This window comes from Phalacrocorax carbo, chromosome 19 (genome assembly GCF_963921805.1).
Source record: "Phalacrocorax carbo chromosome 19, bPhaCar2.1, whole genome shotgun sequence".
Classification (NCBI taxonomy): domain Eukaryota; kingdom Metazoa; phylum Chordata; class Aves; order Suliformes; family Phalacrocoracidae; genus Phalacrocorax; species Phalacrocorax carbo.
In genome coordinates, this window is record NC_087531.1 from 534,201 (window position 1) to 560,784 (window position 26,584).

Here is a 26,584-nt window from a genome sequence, read left to right on the forward strand (position 1 = left end):
GTCGAGGCGCCGATTTATGAATGGGAGTCCCCGCCCTCGCGGCCCCGCCCCGCCCCGCCCATTGGCCGTCGCGGCCCCCGCCCAGCCCCGCCCGCCGGTTCGCCCTCCCCCCCACCGCTCGGGCCGCCCGCGCCGTCGGGGCCGGTCGCCGCCGCCGCGGCCATGGCCCGTCACCCGCCGCCCCGCCGCGCCCCGCCGCCCGCTGCCCGCCCGCCGCCATGAGGCGCGGGGGCCCCGCCGCCCTCGCCGCCTGCCTCGCCGGGGCGCTCGCCGTGCTGGCGGGGCCGGGGCCGGGGCCGGGGCCGGGGCCGGGGCCGGGGGCGGGCAGCGCTGCCTGGGGTGGCCGGCGGCCCCCCCGTAGCTACGGACACCTGGAAGGCGACGTGCGCTGGCGGCGGCTCTTCTCCGCCACCCGCTTCTTCCTGCGCATCGACGGCGGCGGCGGCGTGGAGGGGACGCGCTGGAGGGAGCGGCCGGGCAGTAAGTGGGGCCGGGACCGGGGCCGGGACCGGAGAAAGCCGGGGCCTGGGGCCGCCCCGCGGCCGCGCGGGGTCCCGCTGCCCTCCCACCCGCGGGGGCCGAGAGCTCACAGCCCGCCGGGGCGCCGAGGCTGCGGCTGCGGCGGGCGCTGCCGGGGCCGGGCAGGGGGCGGAGGGCACGGCCGGGAGGGCGAGCGCTGGGCGGAGGCGGCCCGGGACCGGCGGCGGGACCCCGCTGTGACCGGCCCCGGGGAGCGCTCGCCGCTCCTCCCGCCCAGAGAAACCTCTGCCAAAGCGTCTCCTCCGGCCGGGCGGGAGCCGCAGGTCCCCGCTGTCCCCCGCTGTTCCCGCTTTCCCCGCGGTCCCCGCGTCCCCACAGACGGCCGGCCGGGGCACGCAGCTCGCTCGAGCACAGACGGGTCCTGCTGCCCTCGCCCCCGGGAGCCCCTTTCCCGGGGCTCGCTGCCCGCTGCACCGCGGGAGCGACGAGAGGTGCGCGGACACCGGCGGGCGCTGGCAGGGACCCGGCGGCACTTTGCCAGCTCTGCCCAGCGCCTGGGGTGACCTGGGGGGGCCCCCTCGTCCCACCCGGTCCTGACAGCACCGTCGGGGGGCTGCCTCCCCTGCCCTGCGTTGCGAGTTATCTTCATCGGCTCTGGCTGGGGGGGACATGATCGTTCCCTCTAAACACACTGGGGAGGATGAAGGCTGAGGAGGAGGGACAGAGGAAGCTTCGGGGCGATGCTGGTCTCAGAACCAGCTGTGAGGCTGGCACAGGAGAGCAGAGCAGCCCTGTCGGAGGGGACCGAGAGCACCCGCGGCCTGCAGAGCAGGTCGGGGCTCGGCAGTCTGAGGGCACGCGTGGACCACAGGGAAGCCTGCCGCAGAGGGTGGGTGCAGGTGGCAGCCCCCACCGCAGCATGCAGGGGGGACACTCACTGCAGCCTCCCCACGGGCTGCTCCTGAGGAGGGGCCCGGGGGGTTCCCGGGGCTGGGCAGCGCATCCCGGGGGGGTGGAGAGGGCAAACGCTGCAGGATGTTGGTGCTGCCCTGGCTGTGCCGCGATCTGGAGCTTGGGAGCAAGCAGGCAGGATTAGGCCTTCCCCTGGGGCTGGGGCTGCGTCTGCACCACCCTGCAGCCCTCGGGAGCAGCTGCGTGTGGCAGTGGGAAGAGGCGGCTGCGGAGGCTGGCACCAGGGTCCCCACGCCAGTGGAGAGGCTGCTCCCGGCACTGGGGCCCTGCCTTGGCTCCGTGGCTGCCTGCTCCCACCTGGGCCCCCTCCAGGTGACAGCCGTGGGTCCTAAGGGCCGTGGGTCTCAAGGGGACGTGGCACCCATGGTACACCTGCAGCAAGGGCCAGGGCTGCAAGCCCAGCTTCAGCACCCATGGTATCAGTCTGTTTTGGCTACTGGGTCCCGGCCCCCTGTGACAGGGAGGGGTGTGCCAGGCTGGCAGGGCAGCAGCTGGACAGGGTGGGGATGCTGGGGGCCTGGGGAAGGGGGGATGACCGAGCACACCCAGGGGGCCCTAGCAGGGTGGTGGGGCTTGGGGTGGGAAGGATGCTGCGGATGGGAGCAGCATCCCTCAGCCCACGTTGCGGCGGCAGCGGGGGCTGCCCTGTGTCCCGGCCAGCACCGGAGGATGTCACCTGGCTGGCTGCAGGACGAGGGAGCCCAGCCCAGCCCAGGGAACCCTCTCGCGGTGTCAGAGGTTGTCGGGAGTCCCGACCAGGTGTGCTGCCAGCACGAAGCGCCCCGACACGTTCCCTTGCCCGTGTGGCAATGGGGCCTGGCAGGTGGAGCAGCTCCAGGCTGTCACATGGGGCTCGCTCTGGTTATCGGCACAGCAGATAACCTGCGCTTGGGCTGGGCTCGGGCTCTGCACCTCAGCCCTCGTGGCAGCTGCTGGACCAGCCCCGCTGGCAACCCTGGGGTGGCAGGGGCTGTCGCAGGGCTTCTCCTGCCTTAGCTCGGCATCTGCCCCAGCCTCCCTGGGACCCTGCTGGGGCTGAGGGTGCAATACTGGGAGCACTGGGAGCTGCCTCTGGGCTGCTGCACAGCCCCAAGCTGCTGCCCCGCACCTTCAGGGACCCGTCCCCTCTGTGCAGAGCTGGGCACTGGCTGGGCATCTGCGAGCAAAGCATGGCAGAGCCAGCTGGGGCACCAGGAACAGCAACAGGGGCTTATATTTAGAAAAGTAGAAGTCCTTTGCTATAAATAGCAGCAGCTCTAGACAGTGATCAAGTGGGATGGATTCAGAGGCGTTTGTTCAGCCCTTCCCCATGGCTGCTCCTCGTCAATGGCTTGGCTGGGCTGGGCCCTGTGGGTCCTGGTGGGTGCTGGTGCCGGGTGCTGGCGGCAGCACTGAGGCAGCTGGGCTGAAAAATCTGCTCTTACACATTGCCCGCCAGGATCCGAACACTCAGGAGCCCAAACGCTGCCCCAGTGCCATATCCATGCCATCCACTCCTGGCGAGGGCACAAATGCCCCGAGGCCGGTGGTGCCCAGGCAATGCTGGCTCAGCCGGGGGGTCGATGCCTGGTGACGGCCCCTGCCCAGGGGCTGCAGCCCCCTGCACTGTTCATGCCGCTGCACAACCTCACGCCCTGTCCGGCTGGGGCAGCCCCAGGCACCAGCGCCCATGGGCAGCTCCTGCTGTGGCTCACACCCTCCCGCTGTCCTGCCTGCATCTTTGCCCACTGGAGATTCCTTCTCCCTTTGCCGCAGCACCGCGGGCCTGGCCGGCGGCAGGGCTGGCAGCAGCACTCTGCGCTGGTCGGGCGCTGGCGGGCACAAGGCGGTGCAGGAATCCAGAGGCCCTGATGATGCTCTGGGTGTTTCTCCTGTCAGAGCCGCTGGTCCGACCGCATGCCTTTTCCATTAGCGGCTGCGCCGGGAGCTCAGGGGCCGGGCACGCACACTCCAGCCCAGGCACAGCTGGGCCCTGCTGCAGCTTCACAGCCCGGCTGCAGTCACCTTCTGGGCTCGTCCCCACGTCTTGCAGCACTGCCGCATCCCTCCCGCCTGCGGTCCCTGGTGCAGGGCCTCACGTCCATGTTCGTGCCAGCCAGGCGATCGGCACCAGCCTCTGCAGGCAGCAACGTCCCAGCCATATTCCTGCCCCCGCAGCCCTTTGCCCGGGTGCCTCCATCCACCATAACGTGGCTGCACACCGTTGCTGTCACCCCCAAGCACACTTTGGCCCCCAGGGGCTAACGCTGGCCTCGGTGCTCTGAGTGCGTGGGGGGCCGGGCGCTGCGACAGGCGAGTCAGGTCCCCAGGGCACCGCGGGCACGTTCGGGATGGATGCACGGGCAGAGCTGCCAGTGAGGGTAGGATAAACGCGAGGTCAGCACCGGGCAGAGGCTGACAGGTTGCTTCCAGGCAAGCGGAGGTTGTGCTTGGCATCACTCCTGCGCAACCCAGCTCCTGGGAAGCAGCTGGGCCCTGGGGAGGACAGGAGTAAAGTTCAAATCCCCCCTGGATCAGAGGTTCCCCCTCCCACTCCCAACTCAGGCTCATTCCCGCCATCCCTCTGGCTGCTCTGGCATCAGGCAAGGGTCAGCAGCCCCGTCCCTCGGGGGGGCTGCAGCCACAGACGCGGCATCGGGGCAGAGCCCCTTGGGGAGGTCGCCCGACCTTCCCCGGCTCACCGCCACGCTTCCCTGTCCCGCAGGCATCGTCGAGATCCGGTCGGTGCGTGTCGGCGTCGTGGCCATCCAGGCAGTGCACACCGGCTTCTACCTGGCCATGAACAAGCAGGGGAGGCTCTACGGGTCGGTAGGTCGGACGCTGCCTCCCGGGAGGGACCAGACCAGGGTCAGAGGCACAGGGCAGAGCTGGAATGGGGGGTCCCAAACCCGCCGGGACCGGTGCCCAGGAGCAGGCTCCTGGTTTCCCACGCCCTGACCTACTGCCCAGCGGGGGACTGCACCCACAGAGCCCCTCTGCCCTCCGGGGACCGGGGAGGAGCCGGGGTCCTGCCCTGCCCCGCTCTCGGGGTCTGACCCCGCCGGAGCAGGGCGACGACGGGCCCCGGCTGAGCGCAGCCGCCCCTCACCCCCTTCCCTCTCCTGCCAGAAGGAGTTCAGCCCCAACTGCAAGTTCATGGAGCGCATTGAGGAGAACGGCTACAACACCTACGCGTCACTGCACTGGCGGCACCGGGGCCGCCCCATGTTCCTCTCGCTCAATAGCAAGGGCAGGCCGCAGCGAGGGGGCAAGACGCGCCGGCAGCACCTCTCCACCCACTTCCTCCCCATGCTCGTCAGCTGAGCCCCGCGGGCGGCTCAGGACCATCCTGTAGGAAAAAATGGAAAAAAGGGTTTATTTATGTACATATCTATTTTTTTGCTATTTATTGTTTTATTTTTAAATGCACGGTGGAGGATGGATGTGGAAGACAGATGCTCCAGACACAGCCTGCAGCCGCGCAGGGACGTGGCTCTCCCCACCGTCCCGCCGAGGCAGGTCCGGCGCGGCACAGCCCGGGGAGCGCGGCCACCGCACGCTGGGGCCGCCGATGTCGTGCCCCCCGGCTCTGCTAATGGCTTCCCTGCTGGGGCTGGGGCGGAGGCTGCGGGGCTGGGATGTAACGGTGGGTCGCATTTGTCTTGTGTCCAAGCACCCGTGGCAATAAAAACTGCGTTTGTGGTACGGAAGGGGGAGCGAGTCTTGGAGCTTCAATGGTGGGCTTGGCTCGGGCTGGGTGGGGTTGGCTCCTCCAGGGTCGTGGCTGCAGCCACTAGTGGGGAGCCTGGCTGGTCCCCCACCATGTCAAGATCCTCATCAATCCACATGCTCACCTTTGCATGCAAGTTAGAGTCACCCGACCCAAAACCTCACCCATGGGAAAACACAGCAACGGTTCTTTGGCAGCACAAAGGAGGGAGCAGGAAAAAGCAGCTGCCGGCGCGGGAGAGCCCGGACCCTGCGCTAGTGCCGGAGCAAAGCACATGCACGTGTGACCCGCAGCCAGAGTGGTGCAGCTCAGCGAGGAGCATCCCCCGGGGGGTGCAAGGGAGGTGGCCCTGGAGACCCAAAGGGACAAGACATAGGGGGTGAGGGGTCGGAGGGTCCCTGGTGCTGGAGCAAGAGCCCGGCTGCAGCCGAGCGTCCCGCTGCGGCGTTGCAGTGGGCTCTGTGGGACCAGGCGCCGGGTAGCACCGCAGGAGCTGGCCCGGACCCTCGGGCAGATGCAGCCCCAGGCCCAGGGCTGCCCCTTGCTGCGGGGAGTGGGACGTCATGAGCAGAAGGGACCAGACCTGCTCTGGGGAACCCATCCCCAGCAGGAGTACCTGGGCCACAGACTCCCAGTTATGCGGATGGTGCCCAATCCACGCCCTGGACCGAGACCCCAGGTGCAGTGGGGCAGCCAGCCCCAACCTCCCCAGGCTGCAGCAGTGCCTCCAGGCTGCTCCTGCCCCTCCTCAGCCCAGCTCCACTCCATCGTCCCCAGCAGAGATGGAGCCGGGAAGGCGGCTGGTGGCGAGGACCAGCCCCTCGCCTGGAGGGGACCACGGCCAGAAATAGCACCTGTGCCTCAGCCTCCCGGCCAGGGCACGTTCCTGCGCCGCCCTCCGCACCCGCCGCAGCGTTGCATCGCAGCCTGGTCACTTTGTCACGTCAGACGTGAGCGATGGCCCCAGCGAAAACCACCGAACTTGTTCCATTTCTTACCCAACCAGCTCCAAATAGTCTCTGAGGGAACAGCCACCGCGTTAACTGTGTGGTGGCCGCCGGCCCCGGTCCGGAGCCACTGCCAGCCGGGTCAGCAGCAGCCGTGCACCCACCACAGGCTTCGCTTCACCCACTCAAAACCCACCCTGAGCACTGCACACATAAGTCATCCCCTGAGCTCCAAGGGAGCCGGGAACCCTGCGCTGCAGCCGAAATGCAGCAGAAGGTTCTTCCAGGTCTCCTGGGCTGCGTTTCAGTGACTAAACCGCGAAGCGTTCCCTCTGCGCCGGCCGAGTCGATGGGCACGGGCGGGCTCAGCTGGGGACCTTCCTGCTGCCACCCGCCTCCCAAGCCCAGGATCCTGGCGGCAGAAGCTTCTGGCTCAACCTCCGGCGGAGGATGAGCTATTAACCCTGATATACCAGTCCCGAGATAAACCCTCGTCCCGCAGGCATCCGCCTGCCGAGATGAAAGGCGCCGCTGGGCTGCCCTGGCTACACTGGCAAAGCCAAGGAGGAAAAACATTCCAGAAGAATTGCTCAGCGCCAGCTACGTGGCCCTGGCAGGCTTGGCAAAGGCTGCTCGCCATCTGCATTTGGGACATTTTCCCCAATGAATCTTCTTTTATTCCAAAATGGCTCAAGAAACACCGAACAAGCCGCTTGCCTTCCCCCTCCTACATGAGGCAAGTCCCCTCCCGGAAAGTTCTCAGGAGAAAGGGCTGGGTCTTCGGGTAAGGCTGCTTTGAAAGCGGCACCAAAGCTCTGCTGCTGCCAGGACCTTGAGTGTCCGGGGGTGCCAGCACCTTCCCCAGCCACCCCCAGCCCGCTCACAGGGCCCCAAGAGCCGGAGGAGACGTGGGGAGCCTCCCAAGCCGTTGAACCCTCCATCCATCCATCCCACCCGCCCCCAGAGGGGCAGGTATCCCACGTACAGCTCTGGCGTCTGCCACAGCAAGGTCCTGATGCATGGCCTGGAGCGCACAGCACCCTCACGAGCACCCGGTTACGCGTCAGGGAGACCCACCGACCGCCCCAAGTCCCTGCCACAGGAAGGGGCATCGGCTGACATCTGCCCCACGCGCTCCGCGCTGGGTCGCGCTGCAAAGGCGCAAGCAGAGCGGCAACCTCTCCCCTCAGGACACCTCCCACCCCAGCAGGCACCCTGCCCCGCGCCCCCGGCCCAGGCGTCCCCCGGCGCTGGCAGATTCCGCGTGTCCAGACCCGGGATTTTGTCCCCCTCCCAGCCCAGGCGAGCGCGGACACAGGCAGCGCACAGGTAGGTCACTGCCCGCTCCGGTCACATTCTTTTCATGCTCCAGCTCTGTCACAGAAACTGAGTCACAAACACACCTGGATATTTGTGTCTCTCTCTCCCTCCCTCTCTTTTTTTAATCAGCTGTATTTTTAGCTTTGAAATACATTTTTCTCCAAAATGTTGTTTTCCCTGTATATTACTTGATCACAACGCTATTTGGCTGGTCCTTCCTCCGATGCGCGCCCAGTCCTGATGTCGACAGTGGAAAAGCCCACGCAGGCTGAGAGCAGGGCAGGACTGCAACAGGGAGAAGGTGTAAACAATACAAAAGACCAGGCAAGGGTGCTTTCAGTTGCAATCCTGCAGCCAACCGCTCAAGGATCCGCAGGCTGGCAACGCACGTACAGGTGCTGGTCACGTCGGAGTCTGGTGCCCGGAGCTCAGAGCACGCCTGCGCTAGGCCTGCAGGAGGGCTTGGACAAGCCCAGCCTGCCCTGGGGTGAAACGGGGCGGCTCAGCAGAGCACCCTCCGGAGAGCTTACCCTGTAGTTTTCCTCAAATCATGCATAACGTCTCGTTGAGCTGAAACGTCCATTTATTTAACAGCAGTAATAATTTAAAATTATAAAAACCCTTTCAGTGTTGAGTATCAGAAGGGTGAGGTTATAAAGAAAAATAAATGGGACTTGAGAGGGGGAGGGGAGGGATAATGGGGTCTATTTCAAGAGTTCATTTTTTTCAGTGACGACTATTGGCCCTGCCCAGCTGGAGATCCTGGGAGGGAGGCAGTATCATTACGCTTTCATTTCAAAGACTTCAACCTCCAAAGCAGAAGAGATAGTACCCAAGGGGAGGAGGAGCAACAGAAATAAAGGAATCTCAAATTCAAAACCATACAAACACAACCTTGCCCTTCAGAATTGCAACCGCTAGCTCAGCGCCTCAGGTTTCCCTTCTGTGGAGCGCAGCAGCCCTTCACTGCAATGGTTAAAAGTCCACACGGCAAATGGATGTTTTTATTAAAAGACGGAGCTCTTTTCCCCCCATCACAGAACTTGAGGCTTCTCATCTCTGAAGGACCCAGAGTCTCCGTGTCTTCGGAGCTCAAAAGGGAATTCTGGGGGGGGCTGCTTCCCCCTTGCTACCCTCCCCTCGCTCTGCTCTGGAAGCCCCTTTTGTTGCTTACGTTGGCTGGGGGGGGAGGAAGGACAATGGACAGGGCCCGGGGACAGAGGGTTGGATTAAGATTCATGAGTTGTTCGATGAGTTTTCGTTACTTGGTGAGCTGGAGGAAGAGGAGGAGGAGGATGAGGAGAAGTTCATCCCCGTGAGTCCTGGGGGGTTTGTGGCAGTGTTTTGTCCACTTAAGCTTTTCCGGCACACAGGACACGTGTCATGCTTTGGAGAGCAGACAAAAACAAAACAAGAAATATGGGAAACAGGATTAGAAACACGATACAGGAGCAGCACTCAAGGAAAAGGCTAGGATGACACTCCTTCCTCTGATCAAAGGCTGCTCGCACTTAGGCCTCATCACGGAGGTATGAAAATATTTACAGAGAACAGTACCACCAGAGACAACACCCGAGTGCTGCAGACCCCAGGTCACCCGCCCAGACGGCACTAACCTGTTCCAGCCAAGGGACTATACAGCTGTTGTGGAATAGGTGATTGCAAGGTAACTGTCGGACATTTTCACCAACTGTATAGTCTTCTTTACACACAGGGCACTCTAACCCAGAATCTGCATCAAAGGGAAAGCAAAACACAGCTGAGCAATAAGGGAGAGGACAACACTCCACGCACCCAACTCGGGATCCCATCACCTCTCCCCTTCCCCCCACCGCTGTTTCATCCCTGCAGAGGGGAAAGATCGTTGCTTTGGGGTTCCTACCACCACCACTCCACCTCTCACTGCCGTGGGTTTGCTTCATTGTTCCCTTCCCTTCTGTTCTGAACAGTTCAGTGTGGATAGAGATGAAGCAGTTTGCCTCCCCAGGGCAAACCCAGCCAGTCTACACTGCTCTTTTTTTTTTTTCGTGTGCGAGTATAACAGAGCGATACTTCAGCTCTCTCCCCTCTTTGAAATGTTTTAGGCCTCGAAGGTATAACGGAGAAAATTAAAATCCCAAGAAAACGTTAAACAAAACTTTCACAGAGCTCTTTGTGAGCGATTCCCTGGAGGAGATACACGTACCTACGTGTTCCTGTGCAATCTGTATGGTGGGGAGGGCCTGGATCTTTTCTTTGTCTGCTGGCGGCGGTCCAGTGTTTTCAAACTGATTTAGTAACTGAAAAAACAATAGGCCACAGAAGGCAGAAAGACGTGAGTTCAGCAGCACACAGACTCTGTTCATTTATTCACTCGGGGCACTTGAACCCTGCATCGCCCGCACTGTGGACCTTGTCTCCCATTTCTGCACCCTCAGAGGTTTGCCCCCTGCAGCCATCAGCTGCTGGCAGTTTTGCAGCACCGCACACGGGGACAGGAGACGCCACTGTAATGCCGGTTTTACCTGCGTAATAATTGCATCCAAGCCGTTGGCACCCCACGCGTAGTCCATTGGATTTGAATGCAAGACTCCCCTTTAAGGACAAGGACAACAATTAAATTCGGCTGGGAGTACCAGCAAGAGCACTGTCAGAAAGAGCAATACATCTTCCAACTCACCAGGGACCTAGTCCTAGGTTTGGTATTGTTGTAGGTGCAATAATCCCATTGACCAGCTGCTGGATAATTCTGAAAGACAAGGAAACCAGGATTATGTAAGAACTAGTGCCTGTTAACTCCCAGCCTGGAAACAAGAACTGATTACTCATAGGCAAGGAGAAGTTTCAGTATGCTATTTGTAAGGGGATAATTTCTGACAGAGATGGCAAATGGCTCTGCAGGATGCAGTTAAAGAAACATTAGTTTTCTTGTCCAGCGTTTTCTCTCATTTTTCTCTCATTTCCCCTCAACATTTTGGTAATACCTGGTCATGACCAGGGAGTCTTTCTCTTTGCAGGTTTAACAGTCAGAACACCCAACCACACTGTCAGCCCTGCTACTGTGCTCAGGTGAAACGGCCCGTTCAAACCCGAGGCAAGAGCTTGCCAGCGGCTGCAGGCCCAGCTGGAGCCTGGCCATCCGGCAGCGTGAGCTCACAGGGGCAAAGCCAGGCACCTACGCAAGAGTCGCACTGGACAGCTGTGCTCAGGAGCAGCCTTTAAGAGACCACTCCTCACGCGGATGAGAACAAGGATGGGCTGATTTTCAGCTAACTCTCATTGGTGAAAGATAACAGGGCTTCCCCTGCAAGAATCTGGCAGCTGTTCTCACCCTTCCAGCGTGGGAACTCCCTCGTGCCTGCCAGCGGCACGGCGTGTGGCGAGGCGGGCTCGGGGCTGCCTTGCACCGTATCGATGCCGAGACTGGTGCTCTCGCTCCCTCCGGTTCTCAGAGTCCCTGTTGTCTTCCGACTGCGCATTGGACCCAAATGGAAACTCAAAGCTGTCATCAAAGATCCCAAAGGCAAATTGGCCATAGCCCTGTGGCAAGGTGAATAAGTGCTGATCCACATTCTGGGAGGGAGAGAATTTAGGGAACAGATTGTAACGACGAGAGAAACAGCTCTTAGCTTTTACATCTGATATTTCACCAAGCTTCCAACAAAGACCAGTCTTTTCAGGCCCCCAGCAGCTCACGAGCCTTGGCTGACACAGGTGGATCAGTGCACTCTCAGAGGCAGCTTAGCGAGGAACAGACACAGAGTGAAGCTACGCACAAAGCTAAGAAGTAACTACCACTTCCCTGGTTTCTCTTTAGCTCCCGCATGTAACTGCTGCCTTTTAAGCTGAGGCTACCACATAGCGACACACCCAGACAGCTCACTAAATCCCAGCTTAGGCTCCTCACAACAAGAATAAGCTACAAATGATGGTCCTATTAAAAACACACGATAAAAATACAATGGGCAGAGATTTCAGGAGCAGCATGTGGATGATATTAAGACCTCCCTTCCTAAATTTTATCATAATTCAGGGAACATTTAAACAATGTAGTAATGTTGGAAGAGACAGAGAGGACTCACCTCAAAAGGATGCCTGCTCTGATCGCTGGTTGATGTAGAGGAGCTGGTCTCATTGTCAGCGTTCCTGTGAAGGATGAAGAGCACTGGTAAGCCTCAGAAGGGTGCTTCGAGAAGATTTTCCCAGCAGAGGGGAGCAAGGGACATGAGTTTGACAGGAAAAGCAGACACCACAGCACAGTAACAGCACACAGGAAGCAACTGAATCATTTTTGTGCTGAGCTAGAGCTTGAAGGGACCTCAGAGGTCTGCTCACCTTCCCTTTCACCCTGGGGCAGGGTCAGCTCTGTGCAGAAACTACCCTGCCCTCAGCTGCTCTTTTTCTAATCTTTCATATCAATTTTCATTTTTCCCTTCCTGCAGCCTTCATTTCCCACACCCCCGTCACCCATCTCTCCCTACCCTTCTAGATTCTGATTTCACGAAGCTACAGAGAAGTGACTGAAACACGATGTCAAGCAAGGATTCCCTGCACAATCCACCTCGAACAAATCAGCTAATCCTCTGGAACACCAGGAAGAGAAGACTTAAGGTACAAACCCTGATCACTATGACCCAAACATGCTTAAGTCTAATCTTGAATCAAAGGAACTTCTCTATTGCAGAGGCATGTGACCAAACGGGACAGATTCATAGGAAGTCTTAATGCTGCCAGGCTTCTGCTTTTAGAGAGCTGCAGGAACATTTACTGCTCAGTATCCAGGTCTACGCTTTGACATTCACGGTAACAAAAAAACTAAGGTTCAGCGATTACGCGTCCCAAGGTCACAGCATACCACCAGTACAGTTAAGGTTAGCCAGTATTGATTTTCAGCCTCTTGGGTTGGTGTAGTCAGGCCAAACGTCACCTCGGCAGCACAGAAACCTCAGTGTGTGAAGACCACCTCCCTCAGCAGGCAGCAACACGCCTCTGGCACTCCCCCCACGCAGCTCAGCGCGCCCTTGCACCGAACGCCTGCCAGCACACTGCCTGCCCCGAAGCCGGTCACAGCCAAGGCCGGCAAACACGCCTGAAACATTTTAAGTAATTTCTCCTACTCTTGCTCGTTCTGACACTGCCAGAGAACAGTCCCACTACTGAGTCAGCAGTAAGGCACGTGAACACAGATCTCAGCTGCTCCAGTGCAGAGTCCAAAGTGTTAGTCAAAATGTTTTGCCGCTAGGACTCTCAACTAAGTTATTAAATGATACGCTGAAGCATATGTACACTCTCCATGCCACAGATTCCTCTCTCACAGGGTTATCTCTACCCCGATGACTCAAACCAGTTCATAGCTACTGCATGCCATGGGGAAAGCCTCTCTATTTTTTTTTTGTTTGCTTTAAATCAATCCATTCCTCCCCCACCTTTTACCAGCAGTGTCTGACACTCAGCATTCCCATGGCTGATTTACCTGTAGATGAAAACTACGCAAATTAAGTGCTTTCTACCCATAGTGAGGAAAGGTGAGCCAAATATTGGGCAGAAGTAGTAAAAATGGTGTATTTAGTATCCCACATTGCCTTTTAACCAGAAAAAGCAAAAGAGCAAAGCAGACTGAGTTCATTCCAGCAGTAGCCTTTGGGGCAGCACGTTACCTTGGCTCTTCAGGAAGTTCTTCAATAAAACCAGATTCACACCGTGGGCAAATGTAGTCCTATGGGAGAAGAAATATTGAATGAGAAAAGCAAGTGGTACGTACAAGTCAAAGAGTGCCTTCAGTGGGATGGGGTGAAACAGGAGAGTCCTGCATCGTCCCAGACACATGCCACGATTACAGAGCCAGGAGGACCCCTAAACCACTGATATTTGCCCTCACCAGACTAGTGCGGCAAATTGTTGAGCCTGAGCCTGTTTGGAACTTGGCTTTAGAAGAGATTTGGATAACACTAATTAATCCCCAGTATAGACAAAGCATTAGATAACATCTGATATAGTTCTGGGTGAAGTGAAAGCAAAACCACTGGCTTTCCCAGAAGAGCAGCACTCAAAACAGCAGTTTTTAAACAGCTGCGTGTTTTGTGGACCTTCTTCTGCCCCCCTCAAGGGGCCAAACTGTCCTAATGAAAGAAACAAGGAGGGAATTGCAGCACAGGCTAATCACAGTGTCACTGTCGCTTAGGAAGGGCTGAATGGAAAGCTGTTACTAATGTCGTCTGGGGTTCGCAGCGCAGAGGTCAAGGGGACACAAGAGGGTCATTCTGCAACACACAATACCAGAATTTTGCACTCCCACGCTCAACGCTCATTTCAGAAAGCTCCTGCCACCCTTGTAGCCTTTAACACCGAAGACTGAATGTGCTGCAATAAACAGCCCATGGGGCAGAAGCAGGATTCCTCAGGAGTTTGTGACAGTCATTTTTCCTCACAGTTCCTGGTCTTAGTGAAGACTTTATACTCCACAACCATACTGTCCTAGCGAGCAGTAGCCCAGGACACTTGTGACCCTGAAAGGAAGCTACTTCACTTCTCAGCGCTTGAGAATAAGTAGCACCACGCAGCACTGCCGAGCCAGAAGAGGAAGCGACAGACCCCGCACCTAACCCCAGCCACGGCCGAGGCGGAACAGCCACCACAGGCAAACACAACCACTCAAAACCCCACCCCGGCAAAGCCAGGCTCAGCATGGAAGAAATATAAGAGCTTCTAAAAATAATGCTACTTCCCTTTACTACTGCTATGTTCGAATTGGCACGGGCCTGTAAACAAAGTCAATGAATTCCCCAAAGGAGGCAAGGATGCCTGCCACATGGGTTTGCTCTGACAGGACATCTGGGGTGGCTCCTCCAGCCTCCACAGAAAAACCTGATAAGGCCCAAGAACAAGACAGCAACACCAGCGATCCACACCACGCTGGCCTTGCTTGCCCAGCAAGATAAGGAAGCAGCAAACACCGAGACCTAGAAACAGACTCGGAGGAGTTGCTGCTCCCTCTTCCGTGCAGGACTCTAGATTTGCGATTGTGAAATAACTGGGTCTACGCAATTTACACAACGTTTGATTTCAAGAACATTTCCACACCATCCAAATTCTTCTTGAAGTTGGTTACCAGCACACGGGAGCTCCTGCGTTGAACACAGAAAATCAGATCAATTGCCTCTGCCTTTGAAATATCCCTGACTGTTTTACTCCCCACCAGTACGCCACTGGTGTAAATTATCACAGTAGCCACGCTCGAGCAGTGAGCAACTTACTCCTCTCTACTCTCTATTTAAGGGAGGCTTTTTTTCCCCCTGTGTGCTTACGGACAACTCCGAACACAGGGATCAGCAAATTCCACTGCAGCTGGAACAGCACAAATGTCAAAGTTTGTTGTTTCTCAGGCTGTTTGAGTCATTCCTTCTGCAGCATAAGCTATGGTACCTCCAGTAGCTTGGACTCCAAACAGTAAGTGAAACCGAATGAACTTGGGCCCCCCAAAAGCAGCTCATTAACTAGCAATTAACTGGCCCTGAACCAACAAAAGAAGCAGTCCACTCCCTGCCACAGTTCAGTGCATTCACTACCAGATGTGCTCTGCTGGCACAAACCCAACACAGGGTGTTTAAACAAAAACAAACGACCAATATTTCTCGGTTACAACCTTCAACTCTCGAGCCACTTTCTCCAGCCCGTCTGTATTTGGCAGGAGCATTATCAACAGTTTTGCCCTCACACTTAAATACAAGCTGCGAGATTTACCAGCAAGGCCTACCCTCGCCTAACCAGTAAGGCTGACGGAGAGGGCAAAAGGACAAACAGCGCTTCACAAAACCAAACTGACGGCAAAGTCTAATCAACCATGGCAGAGGTGCTCACAATCAGGTGACTTTTAAAATTCAGTAAATGTTAACAAAAAGCAGTGCCTTATTCTGACAAGACGCCATGAAAAGTTTCAGGACAAACAGACACTGGCTGGATCTTCTGAAGCAAATTTAACATCTGGTGGGTAATCAGCAGAAAATCTAGCCGTGGCCCACCACGATGTTTCAGCCAGTTCCTTTCCAACAGCCAACGCTCTTTTTCTACCCACACCAGAAAAACATGCCTCCTTACAAGCAGGGGTTTTACTCAGCAGCCAAAGCACATCTGCTCACGCGCGGCGCCCAGCCTACAAGGCGCTCTGCGTTAGCAAGCGGAGACGGTGCGTACGTATCGCTCGTGCACTTGCCTACGTCTCAGATATTATCACCCGTGAAGCTTTTCTCACGCTCATTTAAATCCTACTGCAACAGAGAGAAAAGAAACCCCCTCGTTATCCCAGGAGCTTCGATTCGCTCCGGACAAAGAAGCGGGGTGACGGTGCTCAGGCCCAGGGAACATCACACCGTTTGTGCCGGGGGTGTGGGGGGCCGGGGTGCTGCAGGTGGGGACCCCCGCCCTCGGGGCCGGAGGGAGGCAGGACTGCAGGTGGGCTCCCCCCTTCACGGCGTGACCGGAGCACACGAAGGCAGCCGCGCTGGGCCCCCCCCGGCCCGGGCCCCCGGCCCCCCACCCCCACCCCGCACCAGGCCAAGCAGGGCGGGGGGACCTCCCGCCACGCCGACCCCCCTCGCCGGGGACGCCCCGTTGCGCCCACACAGCGCCCAGCGCCCCCATTTCCTCACTCCGGAGCCCCCCCAGCCCCCCTAACACCCCCTCTCACCCCAACTGCCACAAGCAGACACCCCCCCCGGGACCCTCGCACCCCCGCCCCTCCTAACACCATCACCACCACCACCCCCGGGACCCTCACTCCCGCCCCTCCTAACGCCCCCGCTCACCTCAACAGCCACACGCAGACCTCCCCCACCCCCGGGGCCTCCCCCCCACCCCTCCGAACGCCCCCTGCCCCCCACTCCCCACCCCAAGCCCCGCCGCCCCGAGGGCCCGGCACTCCCTCAGGCCTCCCGACGACCCCTTCCTACCCCTAGGCCTCGCCCCCACGTACCCGACCTGCCGGACCCCCCACCCGCCCCCTGCCGTACCCCCACCCCCGCTCACGGGCAGGCGTGGGGCGATCTCGGCCGAGCAGCAGTGGCAGAAAAACCGTCCCGGCTGTGGTGAAGCCTCCGCCATCTTCCCACCCCCCCCCCCCGCCCCGACTGGCTCAGCCCGCCCCGCCCCGCGACGGCGAACGGCGGCCGAGCAGGGACAAGACAGGGAGAAACGCGGAAAGGAAAGGGCGGGGGGGAAGGCGTTGGGGAGGGTGCCTTTATGGGCGTGGTCTAATGGGAGGGGCGTGGCTTTGGCTGTGTAAGCAGGGCGGGCGGGCCGGTGGCGGTTAGTTTGCGGAGCCGGGGGGCGAAAAAAGGGGTGCGGGGTACCCCGGCCCCCTTCTGTTCTCTCAGGGTTGCGGCTCCACCGGGCTCAGAGGCCTGGAGAGCTGCCTGAGTCTTTCCAGGCCCCTCACGGCCCGGTTAGAGCAGGCCTGATGATGACATGGGGAGGAGGAGGAGGGAGTTCCTGGTGAGGAAGAGCAGGAGGGGGCTGCCGCTGAGACCTGCCCAGTCTGTCCCCTGGGTTTGTTCCCATTCCTGCGCTTTTTAAAAAAAATAAAATTATGGGAAGGGATGTTTAAAATTTCAGCTTGGAAGTTGAATGATTTTTTTTGAGAGGAAAAAAGACTTGGGGAGAGAATGAGAAGACAAAACAGTCACCCAGTGAAAACCCAAAATTGGCTTTAAAAAGTAGAAGTAGCCACAGAGCAATGTGAATGTTGACTTTCAGCAAAAATCTCTGAGTGGGGTGTTTCCCCCCAGAGCCCACGGCCCTTGGCAGGTGCTGGAGAGGTTGGGGGGGGGCCAGGTTAAGTCTATTTTACCGGGTTTCTGTCACTGCCTGTGTTCCTTGGGGTGGCTCAGGAAGGAGCCGGGGGCCCAGGCACGGCCCTGCCTGCTCGGGGTGTGCTGGAAATCCCATGCAGGGCTTGCTTTGAGCCTGGCCCCTTCCTGAGGCTGCAGCTTTTGGGGGAGCACGGGGTCTGCATGGCCCCTGGCAGTGGGGGCCAGCACTGCGGCACCGTGGAGCTGGAGTTTGGGGACCTCTGGGTGGTGGGGTTTGGGGGTCCCTGGGAAATGGGGTTTGGGGGCTGTGGGGTTTCAGGGTTGTGGGTTTTGGGGGTCTCAGGGCAGTGGGGTTTGGGACAGTGGGGTTTGGGGGCCTCTGGGCAGTGGGGTTTGGGGGTGGTGAGGTTCGGGGTGGTGGGTTTGGGGGTCTCTGGGCAGCAGGGTTTGGGGGCAGTGGGGTTTGGGACAGTGGGGTTTGAGGGTGTATGGGTGGTTGGTTTGGGGGGGTCTCTGGGCAGCAGGGTTTGTGGGGTTTGGGGTTCTCTGCAGTGGTTTGTGGGGTTTGGGGGCCTCTGGGAGGTGGGGTTTGGGGCTGTGGGGTTTGGGGGTGTCTGTGTAGTGGGTTGTGGGGTTTGGGGCTCTCTGGGCAGCAGGGTTTGGGGGCAGTGGGGTTTGGGGTTCTGGGGGCAGTGCGGTTTGGGACAGTGGGGTTTGAGGGTGTATGGGTGGTTGGTTTGGGGGGGTCTCTGGGCAGCAGGGTTTGTGGGGTTTGGGGGCCTCTGGGTGGTGGGGTTTGGGGCTGTGGGGTTTGGGGGTGTCTGTGCAGTGCGTTGTGGGGTTTGGGGCTCTCTGGGTGGCAGGGCTGCGGGGTGCCCCCCGCTCCGTGGCACCAGACCCGCCTCCAGCAGGTGGCATCTTCCACCCAGGTTTTGCTGCTCCGGCTCTTCTCGGGTGATGGAGCCGGGAGGAGGTTCGTGAAGCAGCTCTGGAGCCCTGGGAAGCAAAGCTCAGAGACGCTCCCTCCGAGGGTCTCCCCTCCCTGAGCGTGCTGGTGGATGGGGCGTAGGGGAGGGGGTGAGACGCTGAAAACTGGGCGCTGGTAGAATCGCCCGCGTAACGGCTCGGTAACAGGTCGGTGACTTCTGGAAGGGTTTTGGTCATTGTGTGGAAATTGCAACTGCAGGACAAATTTGCAGTTGTTTAGTCGCTGATTGATGATCCCAGCTGTTGATAAGATGCGTTAGCAATTATTTACAACTGATGAGGAAACTGCTACCGAGTCCTGCAACTCTTTTATTTGGGAGGTGGGTCTAGACAGCCCGGCGGGGCCCAGCCCCGGAGCCAGACGGAGCTTGGCTGCCCGCAGAGTGGAGCCCGTGGCCCTGGACGGGGCATTTCACACCCCGGGGGGAAGTTCCCTTCCACGCTGAGGATGTGGATGCATTTCTCCTTGCCCTGTTTTATGGTTGGAGGACAAGTTGCCACTTGATCAAATGGGTGCTGGGTGCCTGTGGGATGGGGAGGGAAGGATCAAGGATCCGGCTCCACTGACTTTGTCCCTCTGGAATTCCCTGACGCAGGAACTGAGGAAGCTGAACGTGGCACCACTCGTCGGGATGCAAATGGCAACAGATATTAATGCACGTGGAGACAGGGGTGGCCTGCTGCCTGCCGCCCCAACACCTCCAGCACGTAGCAGTCGAGAAGAGCCCCCCACCCCGAGCCCCTTGGCTAATTGTGATGTGTTTGTGCAGGGAGAGGTGACTCAGGGTGAGGACCCTCTGTTGCAGGACCACCTTGTCCCTTAGGCTGAGGGAGCCCAGGCAGGTAAAAAGCTCCATGTTAGAGCTGCGGCTCCTCTGGCACTTGGCCTGTTCCCCGCGACCTGCAGCCTCTGGGCTCACACAGAATCTCCTGCCCAGGCCTTGACCCTCCGCATCCCTGATGCTGAGCGTGGAGAGGGGGTCCCACGCAGGAGCCCTTCTCTGGGGCTTGTGGTTCCCGCTGCCCCCGGGCAGCCCTGTACCCTGCCTTCAGCCCCGGCTGCAATCCCTCCCCGTGGGGGACACGAGGGTGCCTGGGCAGATGCACCCTGTCTCTGCTGTCGCTCTGGCGGGGCTGCACGCCCCGGGAATTGGGTTTCGGGCCTTGGCTGTCCCCTGCCTGCCTGCTGCCTCCGAGGGAGCTGGGTCTGGTCGGGAACAAATTTGAGTCACCCTGGGAAGCCAGCAGCCAGGAGGATTTTCCCACGGTGCTGCGGAAAGAAGCCAACTGCACCCTCTTCCGAGAGGACTGACGAAGAGGTGACACCTCCCGAATTAGTATCGATTCATCATTAGACAGAGCCTGCTCCCCAGGCAGCCGGGCGGGCAAAGCGGCCATCCCTGCTCGGGGAAAGCGGAAGGGAAAGAGGGAGGGCTTTGGCCAAGGGCAGCAGAAAATATCCTGGGCCTGTCGTTGTCCAGGGTTATGGGGTGGGCTGGGAGGCTCCTCCAGCAGCTCTGAGTCGCGATCCCACCTGGGCTGCGCTGTGGAGGGGGACACAGAGGACTCTGCGATCCCTGACCAGGGCTCACGGGAACCCATGGGTGCATTGGCCTCTGCCACAAAGTCTGCGGGTGTTTGGGAGCAGAGGCGGCGTGGGGCTGGTGGTCGCCCTGCCAGCCGGGGCTTGGTGGGAAAGGTGAAAAAACCACGGTGCTGCTCTGGACCATGCTGGTGTCAGGAGGAGGGGAGCAGCGGGTGCCACGTGGGAGCCACCCGAGGCCACGGTGCCCGCCAGTCCCGGGGCAGGGAGCGCTCCCGGCAGCCCATGCGGATGCAGCGGAGGTTAGTCAAGGCCCGTTCCCGCAGCACCCGGCGCTGCCACTCGCATCGCCCGGGCCATGGGTGTTGGCGCTGAGCTCACGTCCAGAGACGTTACTTAATTCAGACAGAGCCACCGTGCCAGGCGCTGGCAGGGGGCGGCTGCGGGCTGCGGTGGTGCAGCTGCCGGCGGGCTCTGGCACGGGGGTGTGTGTGTGCGTGTGCGTGCACGCGCCCCGAGCGCGCGGTCTCAGCGGGAGCCAACGCGCCGTACGGCCAGACTCGCCCCGTGGCACCAGCCGGGTGTGCAGGCGCCGTGCCAGCTGCGCAGGGTCCGGTTCCCATCGTGCCCGGGCGGTCAGCGGGGAAAGTTGCCCATCGCCGGGGCCGGCCCCACAGCGGCGTGTCCTGCAGGGAGCACTGAGAGCTCTGGGCAAACTCTGCTGGTTTGCTGACACGGGACCTGCAGCATTCACATCAACCCAGACACGCAGGTGTTGCTGCGCGCCGCCGTGGCGTTGCACGGGCGTGTTGCCGATGGCGCTGCCCCTCCGTCGGCGCTACGCTCGTCGTGCTCTGCTGAAGCCTGGGGTCTCTGGCTCATCGTGTGTCCTATCGATGAGCACGCAGGGATGGACGGCAACGCTTCCCTCTTCAACCCCACACGCTCCTGCCTTGCGGGGCCGGGGGCAGCCAGAGCTTTTGGCAGGTCCCGGCAACGTTTCGTGCAGCTTCCATCTCTGCTGCCAACTCCTTGGCGACTCGGGCAAGTCGTTTTCTAAAAGGTCTTGGCCTCTGGGCCCTGTGCTCTTAAATAAAGCAGTCACTGTAGCTAAAGCCCACTCACTGCCCGGCCCAGCCGTGCCAGGCAGTGGGTCCGGGGGCGGCTCTGAGCACGGGCTCCGTCCCAGGCTCTGCCTCGAGCCCTTGAAAGCACAAGCACCTCCTGGAGCCCAAGCAGCTTTCCAGCACGGTTCCTGCCAAGTGAGAATAACTGGTGCAGCTGGTCTCCCCGCTCCCCTCCACCCCACATTATATATAATTGCCTATTTTAATTAATAAATTGGAGGCCACTCAAAGGAAAGCGGCAAGATTTGTTACAAACACTGCAGGGATTGTCTGCCAGCCCCGAGCCAGTCATGTCACGGCGGATTTGAATCGGTCTCCCTTTGAATTCACTCACAGACAGATCAGGAGATTTACATCGCCCACCTCGTCTCCCTGAGCCTTGCACCTCCAGGCTGCAGGTCCGGATCCTGCCCCGGCAGTTATCCGGCAGCTCCTGATAACCTGCGAGCAGCGGGCACGGGCTGAGCCCCGTCCTCGCCACCGCCACGCCGACCGGCTGTGAGGTCTAAGGGGTGCTGGCGGCGTGCGGTGCCCGGCCGGCTCCCTGCGCGGCTCTGATCTGGATCCGGGGTTTCAGGCGCAGGCAGGGGCTGAGGCAGGGCAGCGGCGTGGCGGCGTGGTGCCTGTATCTTGCGGCACCAGCTGCCCCGCCGCGCCACCCCGGCGGGGAGCCCACCTGCCTCCGGGAGCGTGACGGCGCAGAGGCTCGGGAACTTCGGAGTCTCGGGGGACTGCTTTCAAGCTCCACCAAAAAATTCCCTTTTCTTTTTCTTTTCTCTTTTTGGATTCCTTGCTTTTCTTACGCTTGATTTAAACCATTGTTTTACAAGGGAAATTTTAATGTGAAAAACATGTTTTGTTTTTCTACTAACTGCAAGTCTGGGCTATGTAAGCAATCAAGCTTCTCCTCTGATGAGGGCTGCGGGGTGGATGGGGACTCCGCGGGGGGATGTGCCCTGTGGCAGCTCTGCCCTTCGCTGGCCAAACCTCCGGGAGCCAGGGACCGGGATCCTGCGGAGCCGCCAGGCTGGCGGGGCCGGGATGCCCCAGCGCGGCTCGGCTCAGCCTCAGCCCCAGCAGCTGTCATCACCGCAGCTCGTAGTGGAAACCTCCTCTCGGCGAGAGACGGTGCTGCGAGGTCAGGCTGCGGGAACGGTGTCGGCCCGCCGTCATCCGCAGGACCCGTGTGGGATCGGCCCCTCCAGCTCTGTCGGATGGCTTCTCCCCTGGCTCAGAGGGGTCAGGCTGGGCCCTCGGCGGGAGGGTTATGATCATCCCTCGGTGACCACTCAGCCTGCGCCCCGCTGTGCGGGGTAGCCTCTTGCCTTTGCTTTCCCAAGCACGCTGCCATCATCCTGGGCAGCGCTGCCCCAGCCTCCCGCAGGAGCCCTGGGCCCTGGTGTCCGTCAGCCCCTGCGCCGTCACCCATCGGACTGGCAGCGGGATGTGGCTGCAGGGGCTGCGTCTGGTGATGGGGTCAATGGGCAGAACGAGGCCAGCACCTCCCACCCCTTCCCGAGCCGAGCTCTGTCCATGATGAGTGCTGGATTATGCTGGCGGGGCGCTCCAGGAGCACTCTGGTGAAGACACCCTGGGCAGGAAGGTGGAAGAAATGTGCTTAGGTGCCGGGCTGAGCCTGCATCATCCATCTGGCTGGTATAGGAGGAGGGTGAGCAGCAGCCCGGCTGTCCCATCCAGATAACCAGCACGTTGCTGCTGGACCAAAGATCAGCGGGGCAGACATTGCCCTTCCTGGTGCTGCTCTTCCTCCTCCAGCAGCACCTCTCCGCAGCCTCTCCGAGGAGCCAGAGAGGCTGTAATGACCCAGGTTTTACCAACTCCCAGTTCCTCTGGACCCAGTTCAGCCCCACACGATTTCATTACATTTTATGGTGCTGCCAGCTCTTCCCTCGAGGCTCGGTTTGGTCCTTCCTTCCACCGCGGCAGAGGAAGCATTTACACTGGGGAAACCGCACGGCTGGCCTGGCCGCTGACTCACGGCTTGTTTACACGGCATGCCCGTGAAAGTTACTCAGAGAAGTGTGTCACGCGTGGCGGAGCCCGGCCACATGAGCCCGGAGACCCGGCAGCCCTGCAGGTTCGGTTTCAGAAAGCCTGGCTGAGCAGGGGGCGGCCAGGTGCTCCCAGGGGGGTGCTGGGCACACAGGTGATTCCTGCTGCAGCTCTCCCCCGGACGCTTGAAGCAGCATCCTCTGCCCCGTGGGGCAAAGGACCCAATTTGCTCACAGTGTTGTCCTCGCGCCTGCCCCGATGGCTTCCTGGGGGACAGAGGTGCACAGCCACTCTTCCCTCTGCGGTTGTGTACACGGGTCGTTCTCCTGCATCACCTTCCTCGTGAAGGTGTTCCTCGCTTGGAAGCACTTGGTGTGGTGGGGAGTGACCCTGGCAGCAGCGTGGGGCTGTGCGGGGCTGAGCGGCAGCGGGGAGCCCCACTCTCCTCCCTCCCCAGCCAGAGCCGTGCCCTGGGTGCAGCCAGCACCTTCCCTCTCCGCTTGCGGTGCTCCCAGCTCAGGCTGGACCCCGGCAGGTCACCTGTGCCGGCATTTGGGGCTGCCGACACGAGCCCCACGGGCCGCGGTGGAGCCCTGCCGACCTCTCGCCCCGGCTCCCCCCGCGAGGCTCAGACAGCCACGCGGGCAATAAGATCGTTTTGTAAGGAACTCATTAAGGCAGCTATAAATCTGTGTGTGCACAGACAGGAGAGATGAAAACCGAGCCAACTGCAGGCCATAGACAAGAGACATCTGTTCTGTCACTGTGAGGGGAAACACACTTTGTCAGACCCAGCTCCTTCTCCTGGGCCAGGCAGCAGGGTCCTGCAGGATGGGACAGGACGGGATGGGACCCCACTACTGCCTCCCGGCTCCAGCCACTGCTTTCCCTCATCCCAGCCTTCCCAGTCTCAGCTCCACGCTGCTTGCACCTCCTGGCTCTGTGCACCAGCACTTCCGTGGCAAAGACAGAGCCCAGAGCATCTTCCGTCCAACACAGGGCAGAGCTGGGGACACCAGAACCAAAGATGCTTGGAAGGAGGTGTCAGGCGAGGGCGGCTCTCGCTGCGGGGAGCCAAAGCCCTGGAGAGGGGGAGGATGGTGCTGAGGAGGGGAGAGGGAGCAAACCTGCTCCGGGATAATGCTGCCTGCAGCTCTGGGCCCTGCAGTGCACAGGGCAATGCCAGGTGCCAGCAGCAGGAAGGGGGTCTGGGTCTGCCCCCCAGGCGCCCCCTGAGGCCCGGCCGGGACCCACCACCCCAATGGAGAGGCGTGGAGGGCCCCGAGCTGCAGCAGCAGCGGTGGCGAGGTTGGGGAGCAGCTCACACTCCGCCGAAACCACAGAGCTGAGGGCCATCGGACGGACTCACTGGCTGGGCGTGCGGAGGGGGCGCGGGCAGCAGAACAGATCTGGGCTCTAATTGAGCCTTTGACACAGTGCCTCGTGAAATCTTAGCCGAATAATTAAATCCAATTGCCTGAGATATGAGCACTTCTACAATACACTGAAAACTGGCACGGAGATCATCACCAAATGGCAGGGAGTCAGGCTGGGGGGTGCAGGGGGGCAGCGGGTGCCACGTCGTTTAACCTCTTCCCTGCCGGCAGCCTGGAAGCCGAGGTAAAGGGTGCGTAAATTAACCACCCATCTGATGCTGCATTAGGGGCGAGTGGGGAGCCCGGCGGGGAGGGGAAGGGCATGCTGCAAGAAGCCGTCCCGCAGGTCCCGCAGCCCGCTCCTCGGTCCGGGCGTTCGCAGGGTGCAGTTGGGTTGGCAGAAAGGCATTAGCCAGAGGGATGAGTTTGATCAGGAGTCAAACAGGCCGGGTGATCAGATTTGGAGGGGCAGGTCTTGGGAAGATATGCAAGCCTCCCGCCCCCCTGCCCTCCCCACACGCAAGCTTTCCCGCCCTGCCCTCCTTCATCTGCAGAAGTGGAAGTGTCCCAGGAACATGAAACGATTACTCGGCGAGGAGAATCCAGCTCAGCACTTCTTGGCATTTGTTCACGGCTTTTCATCTTCAAAGCTCCTTGCAAACATTAGCTAACTAATCCCTGCAACCTTCCTGTGAGATAGTGCAGGATCAAGCAGAGGAGCATTATCTCGCCGCAGCAGATGGGGAAACTGAGGCACGGAGCGGTGACGCTGCTGCCCCGGGGCGCGGGGCGAAGCTACGTGTCAGCGCTGGGGGTGGAGTGTGGCTGGCCGGGCCATTGAGGTGCGGATCGCACCGCTCCACCACTCTCTCCCCAACGCCAGTGATGCAGCTGTGAGCCATAAGCATCTCTCCAATTTACCTGGCTGGAGCCATGCGGACACGGCAGAGAAAATCCAGCCCCAGGGTCAGAGCCGCCGGCAGCGGCTCTGTGCCCCGAGGGGCAGCCCCCCACCAGGGCGGAGGGGCCATATGCTGTGGGGCTGCGGAGCCGTTGCCGCCCACAGCACCGAGGCCGTGCCTTCAGCTCTCTCCCTGCACGGGCGACTTGCCACGTGGTCCGAGGGATGCTCGTGGAAGGGGAGGCTGGGGCTCAGGGTTGAGCTTCACCCAGTTCCCGCTTGCTGGGCTCTCGCTGCGCTTTGGTGCTGACTCTTGGCAGATAATGAGCTGGCCCCGCTGCGCCGAGCGTGGGCCCCATCCCCGGGGGTTTCTGGGTTCTCGTGGCCTCATGGCTACGCCTGAGCTCGCGCAATGCCTTGGGCTGCGGGGATTCCCAGCCGGCAGCCCCACTCCCCGCGGGCGCTGCTGGGGTGTTTGGCAGCATCTCTGCTTGCATGGCAGAAACCTGGGAGTCCCGCTGCCACGGGGAGCGTAATGGGGCTGGGATCGCTTTGCTCCGAGGGGCAAACGGCAACCAAAACACATCCAGGGACCTGCCCAACGCACGCCGTCAATATGAAACCTCTGCTCTTTGCCTGTGCCCTGACCTGGGCTCTGTGAGAAACACTTCTCAGTTGAATGTCTTGTTGCAAATTGCAGCTCTAATTGGTTTAGCAGAGTTTAATTAGGCTGAACTGATGAGAGAGGTGAGATTCTCTCCTTAAAGGAGTCCAGCATTTCAGGAGGAGAATGAAGCAGCCAGGGTTTGGGGGAGGGAGGGAGGGGGGAGGAGGAGGAGGAGGAGGAGGAGGAAGAAGATGGTTGGCTCTTGAACCTCAGCCTGAAATCTTGCGGCAGCCCGAACTGTAGGGGGAAGCCGCCTGTCCCAGCACAATACCAGAACCCAGACGGAAAGGTCAGATGTGAGGCTGCCATTCACTGGGGCTGCAAAGAGCTCCTTTGTCCCCGCGCCAGCTCCTCCCGCCGCCCCCAGCACCCTGCCCGGCCCACGGGCTCCTTTGATTCTCCTCGGGTGCCGCTGCCACGGCAGGGCTGGTTTCTCCACGGTTCCCAGCCTGGCCCCTCTCCCCCCTCGCTCTGCGGGTGCCGCTGGGGCTCAGTTACCACCCGGGCCGTTTGTGGGAGCGGAGGGGAGCGGGGAGGCAGCATCGCCCCACGTGCGGCAGACTGGTTGGTGGAGTTTTGCTCCCAGCTTTGCCTGAGAACCAGCCTTGGCCCCTGCCTCAGGCGTGTCCGTGGGCAAGTTGCTTCCCTGCCCACAGCAGGACAGCACTTCCCAGGGCTGCCGAACCCAGGGCAGGGGGCGAGTGGAGCCCCTGCCATGGCTTTGCTGGGAGCAGGGCAGCCGCGGCAGGGCTCCGAGCCT

General features: G+C 60.4%; 2 protein-coding genes across 3 annotated transcripts; one reads left to right on the forward strand and one right to left on the reverse strand.

Moving 5' to 3' along the window:
* The first annotated feature begins 123 nt into the window (after nucleotides 1-123).
* FGF22 (fibroblast growth factor 22) lies at nucleotides 124-5,141 on the forward strand. Of its 2 annotated transcripts, none has more exons than XM_064469725.1 (3): nucleotides 124-480; nucleotides 4,157-4,260; nucleotides 4,561-5,141. In XM_064469725.1, exons 1-3 carry the CDS (start codon nucleotides 219-221, stop codon nucleotides 4,753-4,755), a joined length of 561 nt encoding a protein of 186 aa, XP_064325795.1. In that variant the 5' UTR covers nucleotides 124-218; the 3' UTR covers nucleotides 4,756-5,141. The 2 variants fall into 2 exon arrangements, with proteins under 2 accessions (XP_064325795.1, XP_064325796.1); XM_064469726.1 differs by having other exon boundaries at nucleotides 4,564-5,141.
* A 2,852-nt stretch (nucleotides 5,142-7,993) lies between these two features.
* RNF126 (ring finger protein 126) lies at nucleotides 7,994-16,519 on the reverse strand. Its single transcript, XM_064469710.1, has 9 exons — nucleotides 16,429-16,519; nucleotides 13,065-13,123; nucleotides 11,490-11,553; nucleotides 10,739-10,980; nucleotides 10,088-10,156; nucleotides 9,933-10,002; nucleotides 9,614-9,707; nucleotides 9,045-9,160; nucleotides 7,994-8,814 (listed from the first exon to the last, which is right to left on the reverse strand). The coding sequence occupies exons 1-9, from the start codon at nucleotides 16,501-16,503 to the stop codon at nucleotides 8,665-8,667; spliced, it is 939 nt and encodes a 312-aa protein (XP_064325780.1). The 5' UTR covers nucleotides 16,504-16,519; the 3' UTR covers nucleotides 7,994-8,664.
* Between the last annotated feature and the right edge of the window lie 10,065 nt (nucleotides 16,520-26,584).

Bases quoted from the DNA above. Each gene is read 5' to 3' on its own strand.
- FGF22 (XM_064469725.1), top strand. From the start codon at position 219: ATGAGGCGCGGGGGCCCCGCCGCCCTCGCCGCCTGCCTCGCCGGGGCG. The intron at 481-4,156 runs GTAAGTGGGGCC...CCTGTCCCGCAG, and splicing joins CTGGAGGGAGCGGCCGGGCA to GCATCGTCGAGATCCGGTCG. The intron at 4,261-4,560 runs GTAGGTCGGACG...CTCTCCTGCCAG, and splicing joins AGGGGAGGCTCTACGGGTCG to AAGGAGTTCAGCCCCAACTG.
- RNF126 (XM_064469710.1), bottom strand. From the start codon at position 16,503: ATGGCGGAGGCTTCACCACAGCCGGGACGGTTTTTCTGCCACTGCTGC. The intron at 10,157-10,738 runs GTGAGAACAGCT...CTTGTCTTTCAG, and splicing joins GGAGTTCCCACGCTGGAAGG to AATTATCCAGCAGCTGGTCA. The intron at 9,708-9,932 runs GTAAAACCGGCA...TTGTTTTTTCAG, and splicing joins TGGATGCAATTATTACGCAG to TTACTAAATCAGTTTGAAAA.